We start from the raw sequence: 19,143 nt of genomic DNA on the forward strand, positions 1-19,143 counted from the left end.
TCATATGTATGAATGAAGTCGATTTCTGTGTAAGGATTTTGTATCCGCTAACTGCCTACAGTTTCTCCTTGTCCGTATCTCTTCATTGACTTTGCTGAAGTACAAGGAATTCACCAAGCCATCTGCAGGTAGTCAGGGGCCGGCGGGCTGACGTCCCCTCCAATTTTTACATCGAAGTTCTTTGGCTTACCTGCTCACATTGACCGGTGAAAGCAATCACATCACTGTCATATATAGGTATACGTCATTGCGGTAACGGGAGCGGGGGCATCTGAGCCCAGTGTGGTTAGGGCTACGTGAGTAATGAAGGCAGATACTAGTAGGAGAGACTAGAATAAAAGCCGCTTCTTCCAAATACGTACATTTCAGCCTTCCACAGATTCATCCTCAAGAGCTAAACCACCACCAGACCACTGCACCTATTTTCATATATTTTTACTAGGAAAAGTCATTCACTTTTGATTGACTGGGACACTTGGACACTTGGAGATTTCCCTCTCACTCCCCCGTCTGGATTCCTCCGGGTGCAGTGATCTAAGCGAATGAGCGTGGTCCCATATTCTGGATCTGTGGTCGCGGCCATGTGCATGGGTCCATCTCTAGCGTTACTCTCCTGGAGTTCCGTGGACCCTGAATCTATATAAACACGTGTACTTCGGGTGTCCCCAGTTGCTGAGAATTTTCAGTTTCACACATAGTAAGGATTCAGAAACATTACGCTGAAAATAAAGAAAAGATACAAATGAACGCCTTATACAGAAATCCATCTCCAAGCGTCCCAAGGGACGCTGATATAATGGGAAATCAGAACTCTCTTTCCTTCCTAACCAGTATTTTATTAGACGTCCAGTCTCAGGGATGGGAAAACAGGTCCTGACAAGCACAGGTCTTCCCAGTCCTTCATGAGAAGGACTGTGGCTCCAGTGGGTAAATTATCACAGGTGAGAAGCTTCACAGGTTCATTCATTTCTAACACACATATTGTTTCCAGCTCAGATGATCTCCGCATTGGCCAGGAAGGATCATCTACAACACATTTCTTTTTACATGGTAGGCAACACCTTCTAAGTCTTCCTGTATCTAATGACAAATAACGAAAATATATTTATTTCATCTACCTTAATGGCTTTCAGGGGTTTTTATGTTACCAGTTGGTATTTTTTTCCATTTCCTCTTCCTAACACTCCTCAGGGTCAGGAAGAGAGGTTTGAGTCACATTGTCTGGCCTTTACTTTCTGTTCCCGAGTTCCTGTCTGCCTGCAGCCATCTCTGTAGGAGACAACACAGTGACCGCCAAACCTAACAGCATCAAGGGAACCCAACAGGTAAGAGAAGGACCGAGAAAATGAATATAGTAAAAATATATATATTTTACTATAGTTTTAATATAGTTTATTTTATTTATATTATACTTATAATATAGTATTATATATAGTATTATGTATGTATTATAATATAATACAGGTTGCTATAGTTTACTATATTTAAAATATAGTAAATATATTTACTAAAGTTTACTATATTCATTTATATATGTATATGTATATACATATATATATGAGAAATGAGAAAATGAAAAAGAATCTGGCTTAGAACCTGCTCTGGTATTTGTTTTTTGGGGACATTAAAATTCATGTTGCTCTTGGAGCTAAAAATGGAAGTCGCACTTAGCCTTCTGTAGCTCACACTTTTGTCAAAATTATCCTCACACAACACGGTATCAGCAACACCCACAGACCCCTCGACCCGGGGATGGAGTTCCTCATACCCCACGTTTTCTGGGCCCTCGGTACCTGGAGCTCGAATGTTTGAACAGTGCTTCCCGTTTTGTCATAGATGAACTGACCTAGGAAAATTTCTTCCCCATCACACTGTTTGGAGATGCCCTGTGAAGGAGAGCGACAGACAAGGGGGTTTTCATGAATGGATGCTCGGCTACATAAATGGAGAAGTTTGTCCGTCCACGTAGCAACAACTCTCAAGACATCTTTGGCCGCCCGCCAGGAGCAAGGTGCTGCCCTGTACACCCAAGAGGTGTTTAGCTCAGCTTGTGAGGCAAGAGGAGGCTGACCGCAGGTCTGACTGGATAGACAGACGATAGGGAGATAGATAGAGCAATCGATCAATAGATACACAGACAGACAGACAGATAGAGACAGGGAACTAGAGCATATCCCAGCACAGACCCTGGTTCAGTAACTGAATTTCAGTTGGCATACTTTGAATAAAATAAGCACAAAGTGAGGGGCGCCTGGGTGGCTCCGTCGGTGAAGCATCCCTCTCTCGATTTGGGCTCAGGGTCACACTCTGTGCTCAGCACGGAATTTGCCTGTCCCTCTCCCTCCACCGCTCCCCACCCCACTCACGCCCTCAAATAAATAAATAAATAAATAAATAAATAGAATCTTTAAAACATGCACACACAAAATGCATCCCCATGCTGACCCATAGTTTTTCAAAATGATGTAAGTGTAATCCAATCGCCAGACTTCAAGAACACAAATAACTCTATCCAAAAAGTAAGGTTTTTGACTGAAAGAACTTCATGATATTTGTATGCCCTTTCCCTTGGGCTCCTTCCTTCTCTACCTTCAAAATGGAAGATTTTTGAGAGGGGACAGACCTGGAAATGAATTTATTTTGTGACTCTGAACTTTTATCATTAGCTTCCTTGAATCATGGCAACACAATAAACAAAGAATTCATTGGTTCAACTGTTTGATAATGAAAATATTAACATGTAACCTTTATCATAAGGTTTTTTTTTTTTTTTTTTTTTAAGTAAGCTCTACGCCCAACTTAGGGCTTGAACTCATGACCCTAAGATCAAGAGTTGTAAGCTCTACCTACTGAGCCAGCCAGGTGCCCCCATTACAAATTTATTAAAAGAACTGGCTGCAACATGATTACATAATGCGGCCATAATTATAGATACAACATACAGCTCAGACCTCATACACAGCAGACCCTTGAACAACCTGGCTTCAACTGTGTGCGTGGGTCTGCAAAAATGTGGATTTTTTTGGATAAACACATGCTTTTCTTTCCTTTTTAAACATTTTATTTATTTGAGAGAGAGAATGAGTTAGAGCGAGCATGGGGGTAGGGGGTCAGAGGAAGAAAGAGACTCCGTGCTGAGCAGGGAGCCTGATGTAGGACTCGATCCTGGAACTCCAGGATCATGACTTGAGCCAAAGGCAGACACTGAACTGACTGAGCCACCCAGGTGCCCTTCCTCCAGCTTACTTTAAGAATACAGCATCAAATATATATGACATGCAAAATATTATCAGTAAGATTTAGGGGTCAACAGTAAGATGTTGGTAGTTAAGTTTTTGGGGGGTCAAGTGTAGGGGAGGGGTTTCAACGGAATAGGAGGGAGTGACTGCTCTAATTCCTCTAACTTCAATTTTACTGGTTCATGAATTTGCTAATAAAGAGAAAAATGATGAGAATGGTTTTTATTGCCTGAAGGGTGACCCATAATTCCCCTATAATGAGCAACTGATACGTCTCTCTGAGATGGGGTTCAAGTGGCTCAAATCCAACTTTGTCTGTCTGTCAGCAGACACCCACTGTGTCTCAAATGTTTGCCTCAAAGGGTAGGGGGTTCCTTTCTGTCTTGTGACCCAGGATCATGCCATTTACAGGCACTCGAAGGGTGCACAAAGCAGACAGAATGCTCATGCTTTAACCCCAAACCCCCCTCCAGATCAGGCCACCAAGGCAGAGAGCAATAGGGAACACCCGGGAACAGACACTAAGACGAAAAGGTCCGGAGAGAGCCGATCGGTGACTGGTAGAGTGGCCTGGAGCAAGAATAGATTATCCTGGTTGTAGGGGGACCAGCAGCATGCTGACACTGTCATTGCAAGTCCCAGAAGGGCAGACACGGGGCCACAGGCTGGGGGCTGGGCTTGGGGTTGCCAGGGGAGCCCATGTACCTATTGTCTCCGCAGGTGGTCGACCAAGCTAAAATCTGGGCACAAGTTTGCAGGATTCCTCAAGAGTCAACCTGCCCCCATCACACTCTGAGGGTTCCGGAGGAATCTGCCCAACCAGACCACCCACCTAGTGGCCACCACCTTGCACGCACAGAGTTTGGCTGGCTTTCTACCCTTTGGCTCTTAAATGCAACAGACGAGCATCACCAGACACCAGAGAAAAGCACCTTTCCACAAACAGGAGAAGTGGTCTTTGGGAATAGGACACGGGAGGGAGCTGGAGAACATGCAGCACAGCTCTCATTAGTGTCCCTTACCATCTTCGAAATCTTGAGAGAAGATACTGCATCCATGGAGGAAGAAATTCAGACTCTAAAAAGAGGAGTTATTTGCAGAAAAAAATAAATCTTAGAATAATCATGACAGCAGAAATGAAAAATTCAACATATGGGTCAGGATATAAGTTGGTAAAAATCTTTCAGAAGGTGGAACAAACAAAGAAGGAAAATTAGAGAGAAAAAGGTTGTTTAAATCATAGATTAGGTGGTTAAGTCGCATCCTCAGGGTGAGGATGTGAAGTCCGGTCAGATCGGAGCATGAGGGCAGAGTGGGCCAGAGGGGAAGTTTTAAAAAATAAAATCAAGGAGAAACTTGGAAATGACCTGACAGGAAGGAACACAATGGCAGGACTTTATCCCTCCCGAAAACGAGGTGGGGGATGGTTTTGGGCTAGGAATGTAGAAAAGTAAGCAAATTCAATTGAAATGAGGCATTCGTTTTAACAAGAGGAACATCAATGTCTCACCCAAAGAAAATATTATTCCAGTTTGCCGCAGGGTTCGATGAGAACCCCTCCATGCACACAGTGACCGTGAAAACACGCATATTGACAGAGAGGAAGATACGCTGTCTAGCAGTGTCCCAAACGTGACACTGGATTTACCCCATGACTTTATAATTCCACTCCAGGTATAGATCCAAGAGAAATGAGCATCAGGGTCCGCACAAAGACACGTACATGAATGTTCCCGGCAGCATTATTCCTAATAGTTAAGAAAGGAGAAACAGCTCAAACGCCCGTCTGCTGATAAGTGGGCATAGAAGACGTATTCTAGCCACACCATGAAATTTTTATTATTCAGCAATTTCTTTAAATGTTTAAGACTTTAAAAAAGATTACTTGAGAGAATGAGAGACGGGGGAGGGAGAGGCAGAGCGTCGTAAGCAGACTCAATGCTGAACCCAGAGCCCGACGTGGGTCTCGATCTCATGACCCTGAGATAATGACGGGGAGCCGAAACCAAGAGCAGACGCTCAACGGACAGAGCCACACAGGTGCCCCCATTAGTCAGCAATTTAAAAATAAAGTACGGAGCCATGTTATAGAGCACAGAGGAACCTCAAAGACGTGATGCTAAGTGGAAGGAGCCTTGCACAGAAGGCCACATATATGATTCCACTTAAATGACATGTCTGGAGTAGGCAGCATTGCAGAGACAAAATAGGTCAGTGGTGTGTGTCGGGGGGCGTGTGGGGCAGGCAGCAGGCTTGGCGATGAGAGCTGACAGCTCAGGAGGGCAAGTCTTCTTTGGGGAGCAACACAAACGTCCTAAGGTCGATCGTGGTAACGGATACACAACTCTGTGAATATACTAAGAGCCATGGATGGGAACACTTTAAGTGAATTGCTGGTGTGTGAATAATAGCTCAGTAAACTTGTCTTTTAAAGACAGTAAGACCTAACCCTTGGGGAGGATGGGAGAGCCGTGGATGAGGACTCCTCTTCATTTTTCATCAGAGAATGTCAGTAGACGATAAACAAAACTGAAAAAAAAAATTCAGGAAATAAATATAGGGACACTTGGTTAGCTTAGGTGGTAGAGCACATGACTCACAATTTTGAGGATAATGAGTTCGAGTCCCACTTCTGGCACGGAGATTATTTTCAAAAGAAGAAGTAACAGTAAAAGCAAATATGAAGGGAAGTGTACCCAAATGAGCAGCTAAAACTGGTGAGCAGAAGCTTCCAGAGAGTAGAAACCTGGGTGGGAGCCCTGGCACAAGAAAAAAGTGTTTAGTTATAAGCATATGAGAATGCTGATTTTTAAATTGTGCACCAAAAAAAAAAAAAAAAGTAAGTCATAGAAATCCTCTGGTCCAACCCTCTCTCTTTTGTAGATGACAAAGCAGAGGTCCCAGAAAGAAGGAAATTTCTTGCAGTGATAAAAATGGTTAGCTGCCCAGTGGTGGTGCCAGCCCAGCGTCTGATTCCTAGTCAACCCCCTCCTAGCATAATCCACTCTGAGGTGATTCCAACTCCCTCTCACATGGACGGAAAACTCCTTGGGTGCGCTGGAGATGTTTCCTGATGGAGACACCTTCTCCGAGATGTGCTCCATGGTGATAGCAGTTGGCATGATCCTCCCAGCAAGCTTGATTAGGACGTGGCCCTGGGAACCCGGGAAGGCCCAGCACTTCCCAGGGTGGACCTCCGGCTGAAGAGAAAACACCGAGTTCACCATTACCACAGATCTTGCTTATGCCTGTAATACGAAAGCATTGAGTGGGGTACATACCACATGGGAAAACTGCCAAGGTACCCAGGGGTTTGGTTGTTCTCCCAGAGCATATTATGCTTCTATCACTCAAAGCCCTTCCTAATAGGATTATCTATTATAGGATTATATGATTTATTTACTATGCATCTTCTTTTATCATTCTACTTAGACTGTATGTTGCTACTTAGCTGGTTGGCATGAGTGTTGATGGTGTGCTGGTGATAAAGACAGTGATGGAGGTGATGATAGTGATGATGGTGGTGGTGGTGATGGTGGTGGTAATGATGGTGGTGGTGGAGATGGTGGTGGTAATGATGGTGGTGGTGGAGGTATTGGTAGCAGTGATGGTGGTGATGGTGGAGGTGATGGTGGTGGTGATGATGATGGGGGAGGTGATGGTGGTGATAGAGGTGGTGATGATGGTAGTGAAGGTGATGGTGGTTGTGATGGTGGTGGTGGTGGAGATGGTGGTGATGGTGGTGGTGGTGATGGTAGTAGAGGTGATGGTGGTAGAGACGATGGTAATGGTGGTGATGTTGGTGATGATGGTGGTGATGGTGATGGTGGTTGTCATGATGGTGGTTGTCATGATGGTGGTGGTGGTGGTGACGACAGTGGTGGTGGTCAAAGCAATGGTGGTGGTAAGGAAGAAAATATACCATGTTCTAGATCTAGAGTCTGCAATGAGATCTGCATGATTGTTCCTGAAGGTATTCCTCCCTTGGAAAATGACATCAGGTTTGTAGACGGTAGTTAAGAGCAGCCCTACCATCTGCTGGTGTCTACTTAGAGTCTTCTGAATTGCACTCACATGTTGGTGGAAATCTTATTTGAAAATCTCTCCTGTTACACTTGGACTTTGGGGGAATGTGTCGGTCTGGAAAGAGTGGGGCACAGTGCTGACACTTAGGGGTGAGGATCTGGAACTAATATTTGCTGAAAGACTGAAGTTTTCAACAGAAAAGGGGCAGGGCACAGGCCCAGCTTCAGGAAGAGATATGGAACACAAATGTCCTATTTAAGAAATAAACTAGCTTACTGATTTTAAAATAATAAAAACAATCAATAATTCATCAATTGTAGTTTACTGCTCATAAAATAAGAGATAATTTATATAGTTTGATGACTATTAAAATGCAAGTACAGGGGAGCCTGGGTGGCTCAGCTGGTTAAGCATCTGACTCTTGATTTCAGCTCAGGTCAGGATCTCAGGGTTGTGAGATTGATCCTGTCGGGGTCTGCCCTCAGCATGGAGTCTGCTTGGGATTCTCAGTCTCTCTCTGTCTCTCCCTTCCCCTCCCCGCAAAATGAAATAATAAAATAAAATAAAATGCAAGGTGAGGGTTTCAGGTGCTGTGATAAATTCAGATGGTCTCGATTTTGAGTGTTAGTATCTTCATGATAAATAGGAACAGAATCCTCTGATACAAACGATTCCTCTGAGTCTCACTTTTACCTGGAGAATAATATCTGGGGGCATTTCATAAGTTAAGAACCCGATCCTATGCCAGTAAAGTTTCGCTTTATTATTTTTGTAACTTTCCGATGTCCCAGCTTCAATGACAGAGGCCCCTGCAAAGACAAAAGAATTTGAAAAATAAAGAAGTACACGTCTCAAAACGCATCACTTCTGTTTTCACAGTGCTGTTGGACAAGCATTCCCAGGCGAACTGCAAATGAGGTGAGACTCACACTTGGGACTCGGCCGGGAGAGCACGGCGTCCCGCTCTCCCTGCGGCAGAGGATTTATCACTTCGGGACAACATTCTTGCTCCGTGTGGTTTCACAGCATTTCTGAAACCGGCATGGAATGAATTCCAGAACTGATTCAGGGGTACAAATAGGATGTGGGCTGTTTACTACCTAAACGGATGCACGGACGCCCACTTCTTAACAGCCCAACCTACTTAAAAGCAAAACAAAAAAAGCATAAAAAACACTATCAAGGGCGCCTGAGTGTCTCGGGCAGTGAAGCAGCCGACTGTTGGTTTTGGCTCAGGTCCCGATCTCTGCTTTTTGTATTTTGTCCAAATCTTTCAGCTGTGTGTACGCGGTGGGGCTCTCTCCATCTTGGCCCAGCCAGAAGATGGCCCCATGTTTCATGCTCACATTTATTGAGAAACCATCACGTATCCTGCTCGTCCTTGTTCTATACAATCTCCGGATTTACCTTCGTCATCATGGATTTTTCGAGATGGAAGCCGCACGTGCATTCAATACAGAAGAGGAAGGAAAGCACAAGAAGGGTGTGTCCGAATGCCAGTACTTAAAAAGGAAAGAAAGGAAGAAAGGAAGAAAGAAAGAAAGAAAGAAAGAAAGAAAGAAAGAAAAAAGAAGATTCTCTGGTTCACTTCCCCATGTCATTTTTACTTAGATTTTGTTTATTTATCTGAGAGAGAGAGAGACAGCATGAGTGGGAGGGAAAAAGGAAGAGGGAGAAAGAGAATCTCCAGCAGGCTCCCCACTGAGCAGGGAGCCTGACGTCAGACTCGATCTCAGGACCCTGGGATCATGATCTGAGCTGAAGGCAGATGCTTTACTGGCTGAGCCACCCAGGTGCCGCAATAAGTATGTTTTCTGAATACCAAATAAATAAATAAATAAATAAATAGAAAGAGGGCCATCTGGCCCACTCAGTCAGTCGAACATGCAACTCTTCATGTCTAGGTTGCGAGTTTAAGCCCCCCATTGGGTGTAGAGATGACTTAAAAATCAAATCTTTAAAAAAAAAAAACTTTAAAAAATAGAAAATAAAATAAAGAGGCAGGGACGGTTTAGAAGCATGAACTCTTCAGTTTGTACTCACCTGCTGATTTAAGGGCATAGTCGGCCATCTGGACTTGGTCCTCTCTCAACTTTTTAAGGACATAGTTGACCAAGTTTGACATTTCCTGTGCAAATATCAAAAACAGTTCTGCGTTAACAGTCTCCCCCAACTGCTCAAATTCTGACCATTCACTGTGTTACCTGGACCTGAAGGCCGTAATCTGCGAATTACTGACGGTGAACATTGAGGGAGCTGCGCTGAGCCAGTCGCTGAAGGAGGATTTCTAGTGCCCTCCACAGCGCTGCGGCATTGCCGATCTCCAGACCGCTGCAATGTGTCAGACACCCCCCAACCCAAGTCCCAGCAAGGGATCCCTAATAACCTCCCGTCATGCTCTGCAGCGAGGCAGTCACACAGGGTTCTGTGTGCCACCTGCTGGGTCCCCCCTTCATTCGCGACTGGATCATTCTGTAGGTAGTTGGGCATCAGGCCGTTTACATGGACTTCACTGCTTGTTCGGAATGCCTGAGGGGCTCAGTCGATGAAGTGTCTGCCTTCTGCTCTGGTCATGATCCTGGGGTCCTGGGATCCAGCAGGCTCCCTGCTCAGTGGGAGGCCTGCTTCCTCCTCTCCCACTCCCCCTGCTTGTGTTCCCTCTCTCACTGTATGCGTATGTCTCTCTCTCTCTGACAAATGAATGAATAAATAAAAGTCTTAGAAAAAAAAAGGGGGAAGGGGAGAAGAGGAGGAGTGCGGGAGACGGGCAAGTGCAGCCAAGCTGACTGAATTCCAGCATCACCTTCCCTAATCGGGAGCTGATGAGGTCAAGGGCACTAGCTTCGGCTCCGTGAATAAAACTATTCTGCTCCGTAAGTATTTACAGGCTGCATTTCTGAATGTTTGTTTTACTGGAAAGTAAGATGGAATTGGCTATTGACTTGGGGGAGAGGGGACGTCCATCATACAGCCATGGTCATCTGTGTGACACTGCAGTGATAGAGAAGGGGTTCCCAGGCAAGCCTTGTCAAGGTAAGCTCCTGTCGGGGAGAATGGTCAGGAGGACACAGACACACAGCTGCCAGGACCTGAGTTTTCTGCTCCCAGAGCCGTGTGGTGCAACCCTTCCAGGCGACCTTACCTCGTCCGTGGCCTCCGGGGGCTCCTGGTCCCCGTCTTCATCCACGCTCCAGCTGTGGCTGTGTAGACCATCCTGCGTATCTCTAAGCAATGCCTTCAGAACATCTATTTGTTCAATTAAAAATAGAATTTCACGGAAGTTGTTCTCCAAAGTCTGGCTTTCCTTCCTGTAAAAGGAGACCCCCGATGTGAAGGGAGGGGAGTGGGCATCCTGCCATGCCCTGGGCTTCAGGAGTAGAGGAGGAAGAGGGAAGGGGCTTTATGCTGGAGCAGAGAGAGAGGGAGCTCAGAAAAGCCCCCTTGTCCAAAGCATCGCCTTTCACTCCCCCTGAAAAGCAAGGACATTCAGGGAAAGGAGCTTCCAGACGGTGTCCCAACTCTAGGGGTGCGTTCTAGGCAGGGAAGTAGGGATCCTCTGACCTTACACGTCCCTCATCCTTCCCTGGGGGCTCTGCTACCCTGACCAGAGGCTGCATGACTTCACAGCGTGAAGCCTAAATCTCTAAGGGCCACCTTGTTCTCTTGCTTGGATTGGGGAACACCCTATATTTCCAGTGGGGTATGGAGCAGGGGTTTCTTCCTGAGCCCTGAGGTCTTAACGGATGAGGCTCAGGAAGGAGGGTGGCTGCAGGCTGTGTGGCTGGAGATTACAGATGGGGACCGTCATCTGTCATGCTGACAGCAGGAGGGTGACAGCTGACTGCAGAACAGGTTGAAAATTACTGGTGGACCCAATGAGAAGATGTCAAGCCAGCAGGTGTTTCTTTAGGTTGAAAAATGGACGCACTATGCATCTAGTACTCCCCCCTGCTGCCCAATTTGTAAAACAGTACATGTTCAAGGTTTGGTGAATACAAAAATCCTCAGGAGATAAACACTGTTGCATTTCAGTGTGTTTGTAACAGTTTTTATCCCATGTGAAAAATGAGTAACAAAATAGAGATCCTGTTTGTGATCTGGTGTCCTGCTCTGCTTCCCAGGCACTAGATATGTTATTATATATTTAATCATTAAATACATGCATTAGTCATATTATAGTTAGTTTGAAGGCTCCCTAATTCCCCATTACACAGATATTTTCCAATGTATTTAGCCATTGGTTTGTTTTTCTTCTCTAGGCAGTTTTCATTTTTTTAATTGTAACTAACCTTGAAAGCAGTGTGTATTTCCTTAAGGAAGTGGGAGTGGTTTTCATTTTATGGTTTTTAGAGAAGGATTCTGTTGCTGGAGTCCCAGCAGCAGCGCCCCACAGATCAGAGCGCGCCACTCACTTTAGAAGTTCTAGCTGCTCCTTGGGCATCCGGAGTCTGGCCTGGAAGAAACCAAGGGACTCAAATCATCCCGCATCCTGCCTGTCAAGCAGAGTTAGCGTTCTTATTTGTAGAGGGGAAAGAAATCCCGTTTGCTCCCTGACAGACATGCATGACGGGGGAAGCCAAGCATCCTCTAAGACACCTGCACGTTTGTCCTGGTTAGTTTGTGGGGACCGAGCCACCCCCAAAGGTGAAACTGACAGCTGGAGCATAAGAGGGGCTGCTTCTCAAGGTAGTGCAAGTGCTCAGTGCCCCTGAGACACAGAGGTGGTGGGGGGTTAGGTGGGAGAGAGGGAGGGAAGGGACAGAGCCAGGAGGAGAAGGGAGAGTGGGGGGGAGATGATAGGGGGATTGTGGGGGAGGGGACAGAGGGGATGAGGAGGAGGGAGGGAGGGGCCAGAGGGCCTTGCTGAGGCCTTAGGCTGTCCTTGTAAATACGGAGGACCATCCTCTTTCTGCTTAACTGATGCATCTATGGCGGGATTCCATTAGCAGAAGAGCAGACACTGACCTAGGCTGACAGGTGTCTGACCTTGACCATCTCCGTGGGCAGGGGTGGTGCCCTGACCAGGCCCAGAATGAGCAGGGGATGAGGCTGCTGCTGAGGGTGGAGGTGTCAGCGCAGAGGGGGAAACGGGGACCCGGACGGCAGGCCTGGATTCGGGCTGCAGCCCACGCGGCCTCTCTGCCTGGGCGCCAGCTCCTCTGCGTCCCCAGCTCCTTGGCCACGTGGCCTCCAGGCTCTCCCACAAATGTCTACAAACCCAGTAGCCTCCAACGGGAGAAAGGTACCCCCTTGGTCTCAAAGGCTGTGCTTTCCTCTGAAGCTGGGAGAGAGGGACCTTCTGCCTCCTGTTTCTTCTGGCGTCTGGTGGCTCCTGGCTCCCCGCGAGGGGCTGCCTGTGCCTGGCCCCCAGGCCTTTCTCTCTGGGTCCTTCAGGGACCCCTGTCACTGGCTCTGGGGCCCACCTGGGACATGCAGGACGATCTCCTCTCAGGACCCCTCATTGCATCTGATGAGACTCTCTTTCCACATCAAGGTGACGGGTTCTCAGGCAGGGACCTGGCTAGCTTTGGGGGGTCCCCTTCCAAACCAGTGACCATCCAAGTGCTGCCTGAGAAACAGTTTGCTGTCCTCCTCTGCTGACCAGTCTGCCCTTCTGTTTCAAAGACCTGCTTTCCTCCCTATTTGTCCCACGGAAATTAGCTCTGTGCTTGCCTGAGGACCTTGGGCCTTAAGGAGCACAGTGTGGTGTGCAGTGAAGTGACACTGCTGGGCTTTTTTCTTTTCTTTTCTTTTCTTTTTTTAAAGAGAGACAGTGGCTGTGTGTGAGTTGGGGGGATAGAGAGGAAGAGAATCTCAAGCAGGCTCCCCTCTGAGTAGGGAGCCCAACATGGGGCTCAATCCCAGGACCCTGAGATCATGACCTGAGCTGAAGGCAGACGCTTCACCGACAGCCACCCCGGCATCCCTAAAAATCTCAGGATGTAAAAAAATTATATTTTCTTCTGGCTTCTCCTGAATGGGTTTCAGGGGGCTTCCACCATTGGAACAAAGATAGCACGAAAAGACCCAGGACAATACACCGGCGAGGAAATAAAAGGGAGAAGAGAAAGGGGATTGGGAGGTCAGATTGCCCTGCAGGTCGGGAGTCTTCCCTGCCGGGAGCCGTCAGCTGTGGACCCCATGCTGGGTTCCAGCACCAGAGCCACGGAAGTTGGGGTTGACATTGGAAGCGGGGGTGACCAAAACTCACACCACGCACAGTGCCAAAAAAGCCAAAAATCAAAGGTGTAGGAGAAGCTGCATCACACCATGCCTGTTGACGCCACCAGCATGGGGTCTCCTGAGAACTTTCTGGAGTCCCTCCCTGCAGGTGGTGTCCTCCCCAAGAGCTCTCAGGGGCTAATCTTCTTGGGCTGGTCCCAAGTTTCGAGCACAGGCTTTGAGCCCAAGTGGGCGCACTGTGCTCTGCTTTTTCAGGCAACGTGGATGAGGTCCGGGGTTTCATGCCCTGCAACGTGGCTCCATGTTCACATGCACTGTGCGCAGTTGTGACTTCTTTTTTCCCTTAACAAAACTCCTGGTAGACGTCCTTGTCCTTGTGTCCTTGTCCTGTGTCTTGCCCTGTGTCCCTGTACACATCCCGTGAGAGGATGGTTGAAGGTGTACTAGTTGCCAACTGTGTTCCGGGTTAGTAATCAAGCTCGCTGCTTCCTAGAGGGGCTCAATGTCAACCAACTGAGTGTTTGGAGCAGCTACTTTGCAGTCACTGGCCCAATGCTCTTGACAGTGACCATATGGGAGGTGGGGCCGTGTGGCGCGGGTCTGTAAACCCATGTCCCCAGCAGTGTCCAGAGTAGTTCAGATGGGCAGGCCCAGTCTCGGCACAACTTGGCACAACCCAGGTTTGAACTCAAGCCCCAGGCATATGAGTAATCTAATTGTCCTAAGCAGCTTCCTAACCTGTAAGTGGATTTATTAAGTAGGATTTAGTAATACTCTTGTGAAATTCTCATTTTGAGGAGAAACTGAAATGTGTATTTAATGTGCTTTGGATGTGGGGTGATTGCCGGTGAGGTGGAGGAGGCACAGCTAACTTCTTGAAAAGCAGGATTAACTTATTAAGGTTCAATATACAAAGGTCACCTAAAATCTGGGGATTGTTAATCTTTCTTGTAGGAGTTTATCCTAAGCAAAAAGTATGGTTTCTTCTAGAAGGGGACTCCACTCATCCCAGGCACGAGGTTCCATCCCGTGACCTCATCACTTCCCAAAACCCCTCCTCCACACCCCGGGAACGATTTCCACTGCGAGGACACCAACACTCAGTCTGTGGCATTCTGACCCTAGCCCCCCAAACTAAGGTCCTCTGCAAAATGCACTCATTCTATCCCAATAGCCTCCGAAGTCTTGGCTCATTCCAGCACGAACTGAAAACTCTAAAGTCCAGGGCCTCGGCTAAATAGCACCGAAGTCCATATGGGTTAAGATCACAGATAAAATTCATCCCAAAGCAAATTCCCCCCCAGCTGTGAGGCTAGGAAATCAAACAGGTGATGTGCTAAGTACAAGCATGAGCCGGGGAGAGGACAGACATCCTCACTGCAAAAGAAAGAAAGAAACAGAGAAGATGAAAGTTTCCCAAACATTCAGTCTATGGCAGGAGCCTGCCGGGATCAGAGGCTGGAGAGAGTTTGTAGGTCAAATTGTCGCTTCATCATAAATCCACTTAACAGGACTCTGGTCCCTGAACTATTTCTATCAGACATTCACATGCAAAACGAAGGTAACACACTACAAGTTGGAGCATATTAAATCTTAAACAAGTGACATACAAAACGGTTTAACAAAACGCCACCTGGTAATTATAAAGCCTCGAACCGTATTCTGCAATTAGAGCGTAAAATTGTCTGGATTTGTGAGGAAACTCTGTTTCTTGAAGCCACATGTGATTGCCAAGTCCTGTGAAAGAAAAGGCCAACTCTGATGAGAGATTCTGTCTGTAAACATTTGTGATTTCCTACTCGTATTTCTTCTAAAGACTTTTAAGTCATCTCTACACCCAGTGTGGGCTCGAACTTACAACACCGAGAGCAAGAGTTGCGAGCTCCACTGATGAAGCCAGCCGCCTGCCCTGACGTGCTACACGCACTGGTAAGAATTTCTCTAAGCACGAAGGATACATATCCTCTTTAGAAGGATATCAGACCATTGGACGACAAGATGGAAAATGGCAATATTGGGTGCTTAACAAAATCAGTTCTCCGTTGAAATGTTCATATGCTGGCAAAGACCAGTAGGATCTACCTTCATTGGACTCTTAAATCTATCCCAACCTTACAGCAACCAGAGGACTGAAGGACTGAAGGAAAGAGCAGATTATTGTTGTTAAGATTGTGATATTCCTGCTCCCTGCTTGCCATCCCTCCACAATCCCACCATGGGGAGCATGGGGGGATGGGAGTGCACAGTGTTGGTGTAACTTGCTGGCTCCAGGGGACTAATGCAGACTTGTTCTTAATCTACAGGACCTGGGAGTTTTGACCTGCCCGGTGTTTCCACTCCTTTGGGCTAGAAGGGTTTTCTGGGAGGCTGTGATATCTGTTGAAAGATTTAAGGACAGGGGTGCCTGGGTGGCTCCGTGGGTTAAGCGGCTGCCTTTGGCTCAGGTCATGATCTCAGGGTCCCTGGGATAGAGCTCAGCAGAAGTCTGCTTCTCCTCTCCCTCTGCTCCTTGCTCTGCTCTCTCTCTCTCTCTCTCTCTCTGTGTCAAATAAGTAAATAAAGCCCTTAAAAAAAAGATTTAAGGACATATATTGGCCTTCCTGACCTGGGCAAGGAATAGTAAACAGGGCAAGTGGCAGACTGCCCCACAGCATGGGAAGGAGAAGTCAGAAGAAGTCCTTTGTGGGAACAGGGAAAGGGGGGTGTATCATGCATGGCAGGAGCTGGGTGCATGCTCAGAAGAGATCACAGAGAAGATCCCGGGCTTGGTCTCAGGTGGCTCTTCGGGGTCTGTGTGAGCCAGGGGTGAAGGTTAAGGCAGAATCAAGACTCGGAGAGTCCTCATTCTCTCTCTCTCGATGACTCCAGGAAATCTGTCTGGTCCATAGCAGACCACTTAGAGAGCAAACAGTGATCATCAGTAAAAAATGACTACAGCCCTCAACAAGGAGGAAAGCGATTCCTGAGAAAGGGGAAAAAAACCTGATTTCCTGAGTTACCATATTAAAATATTGAAATGCCCCATTTCCAACACAAAATTATAAGACACACAAAGAAACAAGCAAATATGACCCATTTAAAGTAAAACAAATGGATCAAAACCATCCCTGGGGAAGTCCAAACAATGGACATAACAGACAGAATCTTCTTTTTTTTTTTTTAAGTTTTATTTATTTATTGAGAGAGAGCATGTGTGTATGCATGCAGGGAGAGGGGAGAGGGAGGGGAGAAGCAGGCTCTCCATGAGCACAGAGCCCAATGTGGAGCACCATCCCATGACCCTGAGATCATGACCTGAGCCAAAGCCAAGAGTCGGATGCTTAACGGACTGAGCGCCCCAAGTTGGAGCCTTGATTTTGCTGGGCACTCTGTGCTTCAAGTCATTAATATATTAGAGCAATTTACCATGTGCTAGGGGGTGCGATGTGGGATGTTGGCAGTCAGAGGCCTGCAAACGGCACATTGAGCCATTTCTCCAGGCCCCTGGGGACAAGTGAGTCTTTCTTGCCATCTCCCTGTGACATTTTTGACTTCTAGAGTTTGCTCAGGAATTTCATCCCACGGAGATCCCCCTCCCCACACAGAAACGTCCTGCAACATGGCTTTGAGGACCTTACCTATAAGAAGAAGAGTCAGTATAGACACTGCACTTACGACAATCTTCCACGACTGGGTTAACCTACAGAGAAGAAAAGCAAAAACAACGTAAGGGTCCAGCGCCAAGAACCTGTACTTTGGACATGAAACTGACCGCCTCAACCAAGTCCACAAACATGCTCCTTCTGGGCTGAGTGTGAGAATAAATTCACTTCCCAAGGGAGCTTTGGAATTGAGAGAAAACACTTTTGGGGGTGGTGTTTTTACACACTCAAGTGTCCTGTCCCTCACTGTCACACATGTTACATGGTTATGCTGGTGTTTATGTCTTGTGTATGCACTGGTGTTTTCATGTGTGCATAGATGCTTACGAAGGCTATAAAGGAAAGGGTTATCTTTGGAGGTAGAAAGAGAAGAGGTTAGAGTCTGATTTTTGTGGAAATTAGGTATTAAAGGGCACGTGGGGGGCTCAGTTGGTTAAGTGTCCAACTCTTGGTTTTGGCTCAGGTCTTATTATTTTTTTTTAAGATTTTATTTATTACACACACACACACACACACACACACACACACACACACACACAGCACAAGCAGGGGGAGGGGCAGAGGGAGACAGAGAAGCAGGCTCCTCGCTGAGCCGGGAGCCGGATTGGGGGCTCCATCCCAGACCCTGAGATCATGACCTGAGCTGGAGGCAGACAATGGAATGAGCCATCCGGGAGCCCCATGGCTTAGGTCTTCATCTCAGGGTCGTGAGATTAAGTCCTGCGATGGTTAAGTCCCTCTTAGAAAGAAACAAAGAAAGAAAGATATTCAGCCAAGGAACTAAGGATGATTAACAACTATCTGATGAAGTTCTTTAAAAAATCCTAACGCTTCCCTTCACCTTTTCCTTGCTGTCTACCAACAACACAGAAAAGGACACAAATTCTACCGCCAGATTCCGTGACCTTCGTCGCAGGATGAGCTTCACAGGATGAACAGACCCGCATCAGCTCTGCAGGAATGAGCAAAAGCCCCGCGCAGCCACTCTTGTGCCCCCATCAGACTGTTTTCCTTTCCACCCCAAAGGTCACCTCTGTCCTGACCCAAAAGTTTTTCTTGATTCTTTGCCCTCAGAGGGAGGTGTATCTTGAAGCCACATCCTCTGCAAATACTATTTAGGGTCATGTGGGGGGTCCACTGCCTAAAGAGAATTGTTGGAGGCGGATCTACAGCGCAGGTGAGCCCTCACCACGGGCTGCAGGAACTGAAAATGACCACATGCCCGTGTCAGGCAAAGGTTACATCTGTTTTTCCGGAAAACCCTGGATGTCAGCCTCTGCTTTTCCAAGCCCCTTGGATGCCTTTGCCCTGCCTGTGGGCTCCTGTCTTCAGCGGGGACCACCCTTCGCTACTTCTGCTCTGTCAGTCCAAAACCGTCTTCCTGTATCGTGACAAATGACACAAAACATTGTAGCCCTCGCTCCTTTGGGCAGTTTTGTTTCTGTGCAAGGGTTGTGCTGTCACTCCCATGGCTCTTCCGTGACACTTCATTTCTGCTTTCCCAGCAGGCGGTGGGGGTGGGGTAAGAGGGGGCCTGGGGTCTTCCTCCTGTGGACCCTGGGCTGCAAGGAATCAAAGTGCCCCCCCACCCCCCATCCCCGCGTGGAAGGGAGACCCCGTGCCCTGTGGTCAAGAGACACCTGCCAGGAGACTGTTAGGAAATGACCTTCTCTTCAAAAGGAAAAAGCGTTCACTGGGTCCGTTCCCAAGTGAGCATCGCACGCCCGGCTCACGGCACTGCGAGGTGCACGGCCGTCCCTCCCCGGAGCGGCGTACCAGCTGGCCTCGGGGCTCCCGTCCTCCGCCAGCGGGATGTGAAGACTGGCGCTGCCGCCGGCTTCCTCCGAATGACCTGTCAAAGTCCTGGCGCCCCTCCTCGGCTTCGGCCTCCCGCTCATGTTCCCACACAAGGTAGCACAGAGCTGGAAGGAGGAAGAAGGGCGTCCCTGCACTCTTCGCTATTTTAGGAAAAGCATGGCGCCCTCCGCAGAGGGCCTGCGTTGGCTTCTTGTCTTCTCCGGTGCTCCTCCTTAGAGGGGGGAACTATCTGTGGG

The 19,143-nt window shown here is 47.5% G+C and overlaps 1 protein-coding gene across 4 annotated transcripts; it reads right to left on the minus strand.

Moving 5' to 3' along the window:
- Window positions 1-203: 203 nt before the first annotated feature.
- SUN3 (Sad1 and UNC84 domain containing 3) lies at window positions 204-19,143 on the minus strand. Of its 4 annotated transcripts, XR_014301082.1 has the most exons (11): window positions 18,812-19,143; window positions 17,066-17,127; window positions 15,082-15,185; window positions 11,678-11,718; window positions 10,408-10,573; window positions 9,309-9,393; window positions 7,959-8,074; window positions 6,272-6,439; window positions 4,750-5,768; window positions 4,172-4,316; window positions 1,805-1,886 (listed from the first exon to the last, which is right to left on the minus strand). XR_014301082.1 is itself a non-coding variant. In XM_082692758.1 (10 exons), the coding sequence occupies exons 1-10, from the start codon at window positions 18,985-18,987 to the stop codon at window positions 606-608; spliced, it is 1,125 nt and encodes a 374-aa protein (XP_082548884.1). In that variant the 5' UTR covers window positions 18,988-19,143; the 3' UTR covers window positions 204-605. The 4 variants fall into 4 exon arrangements, 1 of the variants encoding a protein (XP_082548884.1); XM_082692758.1 differs by lacking the exons at window positions 4,172-4,316; window positions 4,750-5,768 and adding an exon at window positions 204-719 and having other exon boundaries at window positions 1,794-1,886; XR_014301083.1 differs by having other exon boundaries at window positions 4,172-5,768.

Source organism: Mustela nivalis, assembly GCF_964662115.1.
Source record: "Mustela nivalis genome assembly, chromosome: 12".
Lineage (NCBI taxonomy): Eukaryota > Metazoa > Chordata > Mammalia > Carnivora > Mustelidae > Mustela > Mustela nivalis.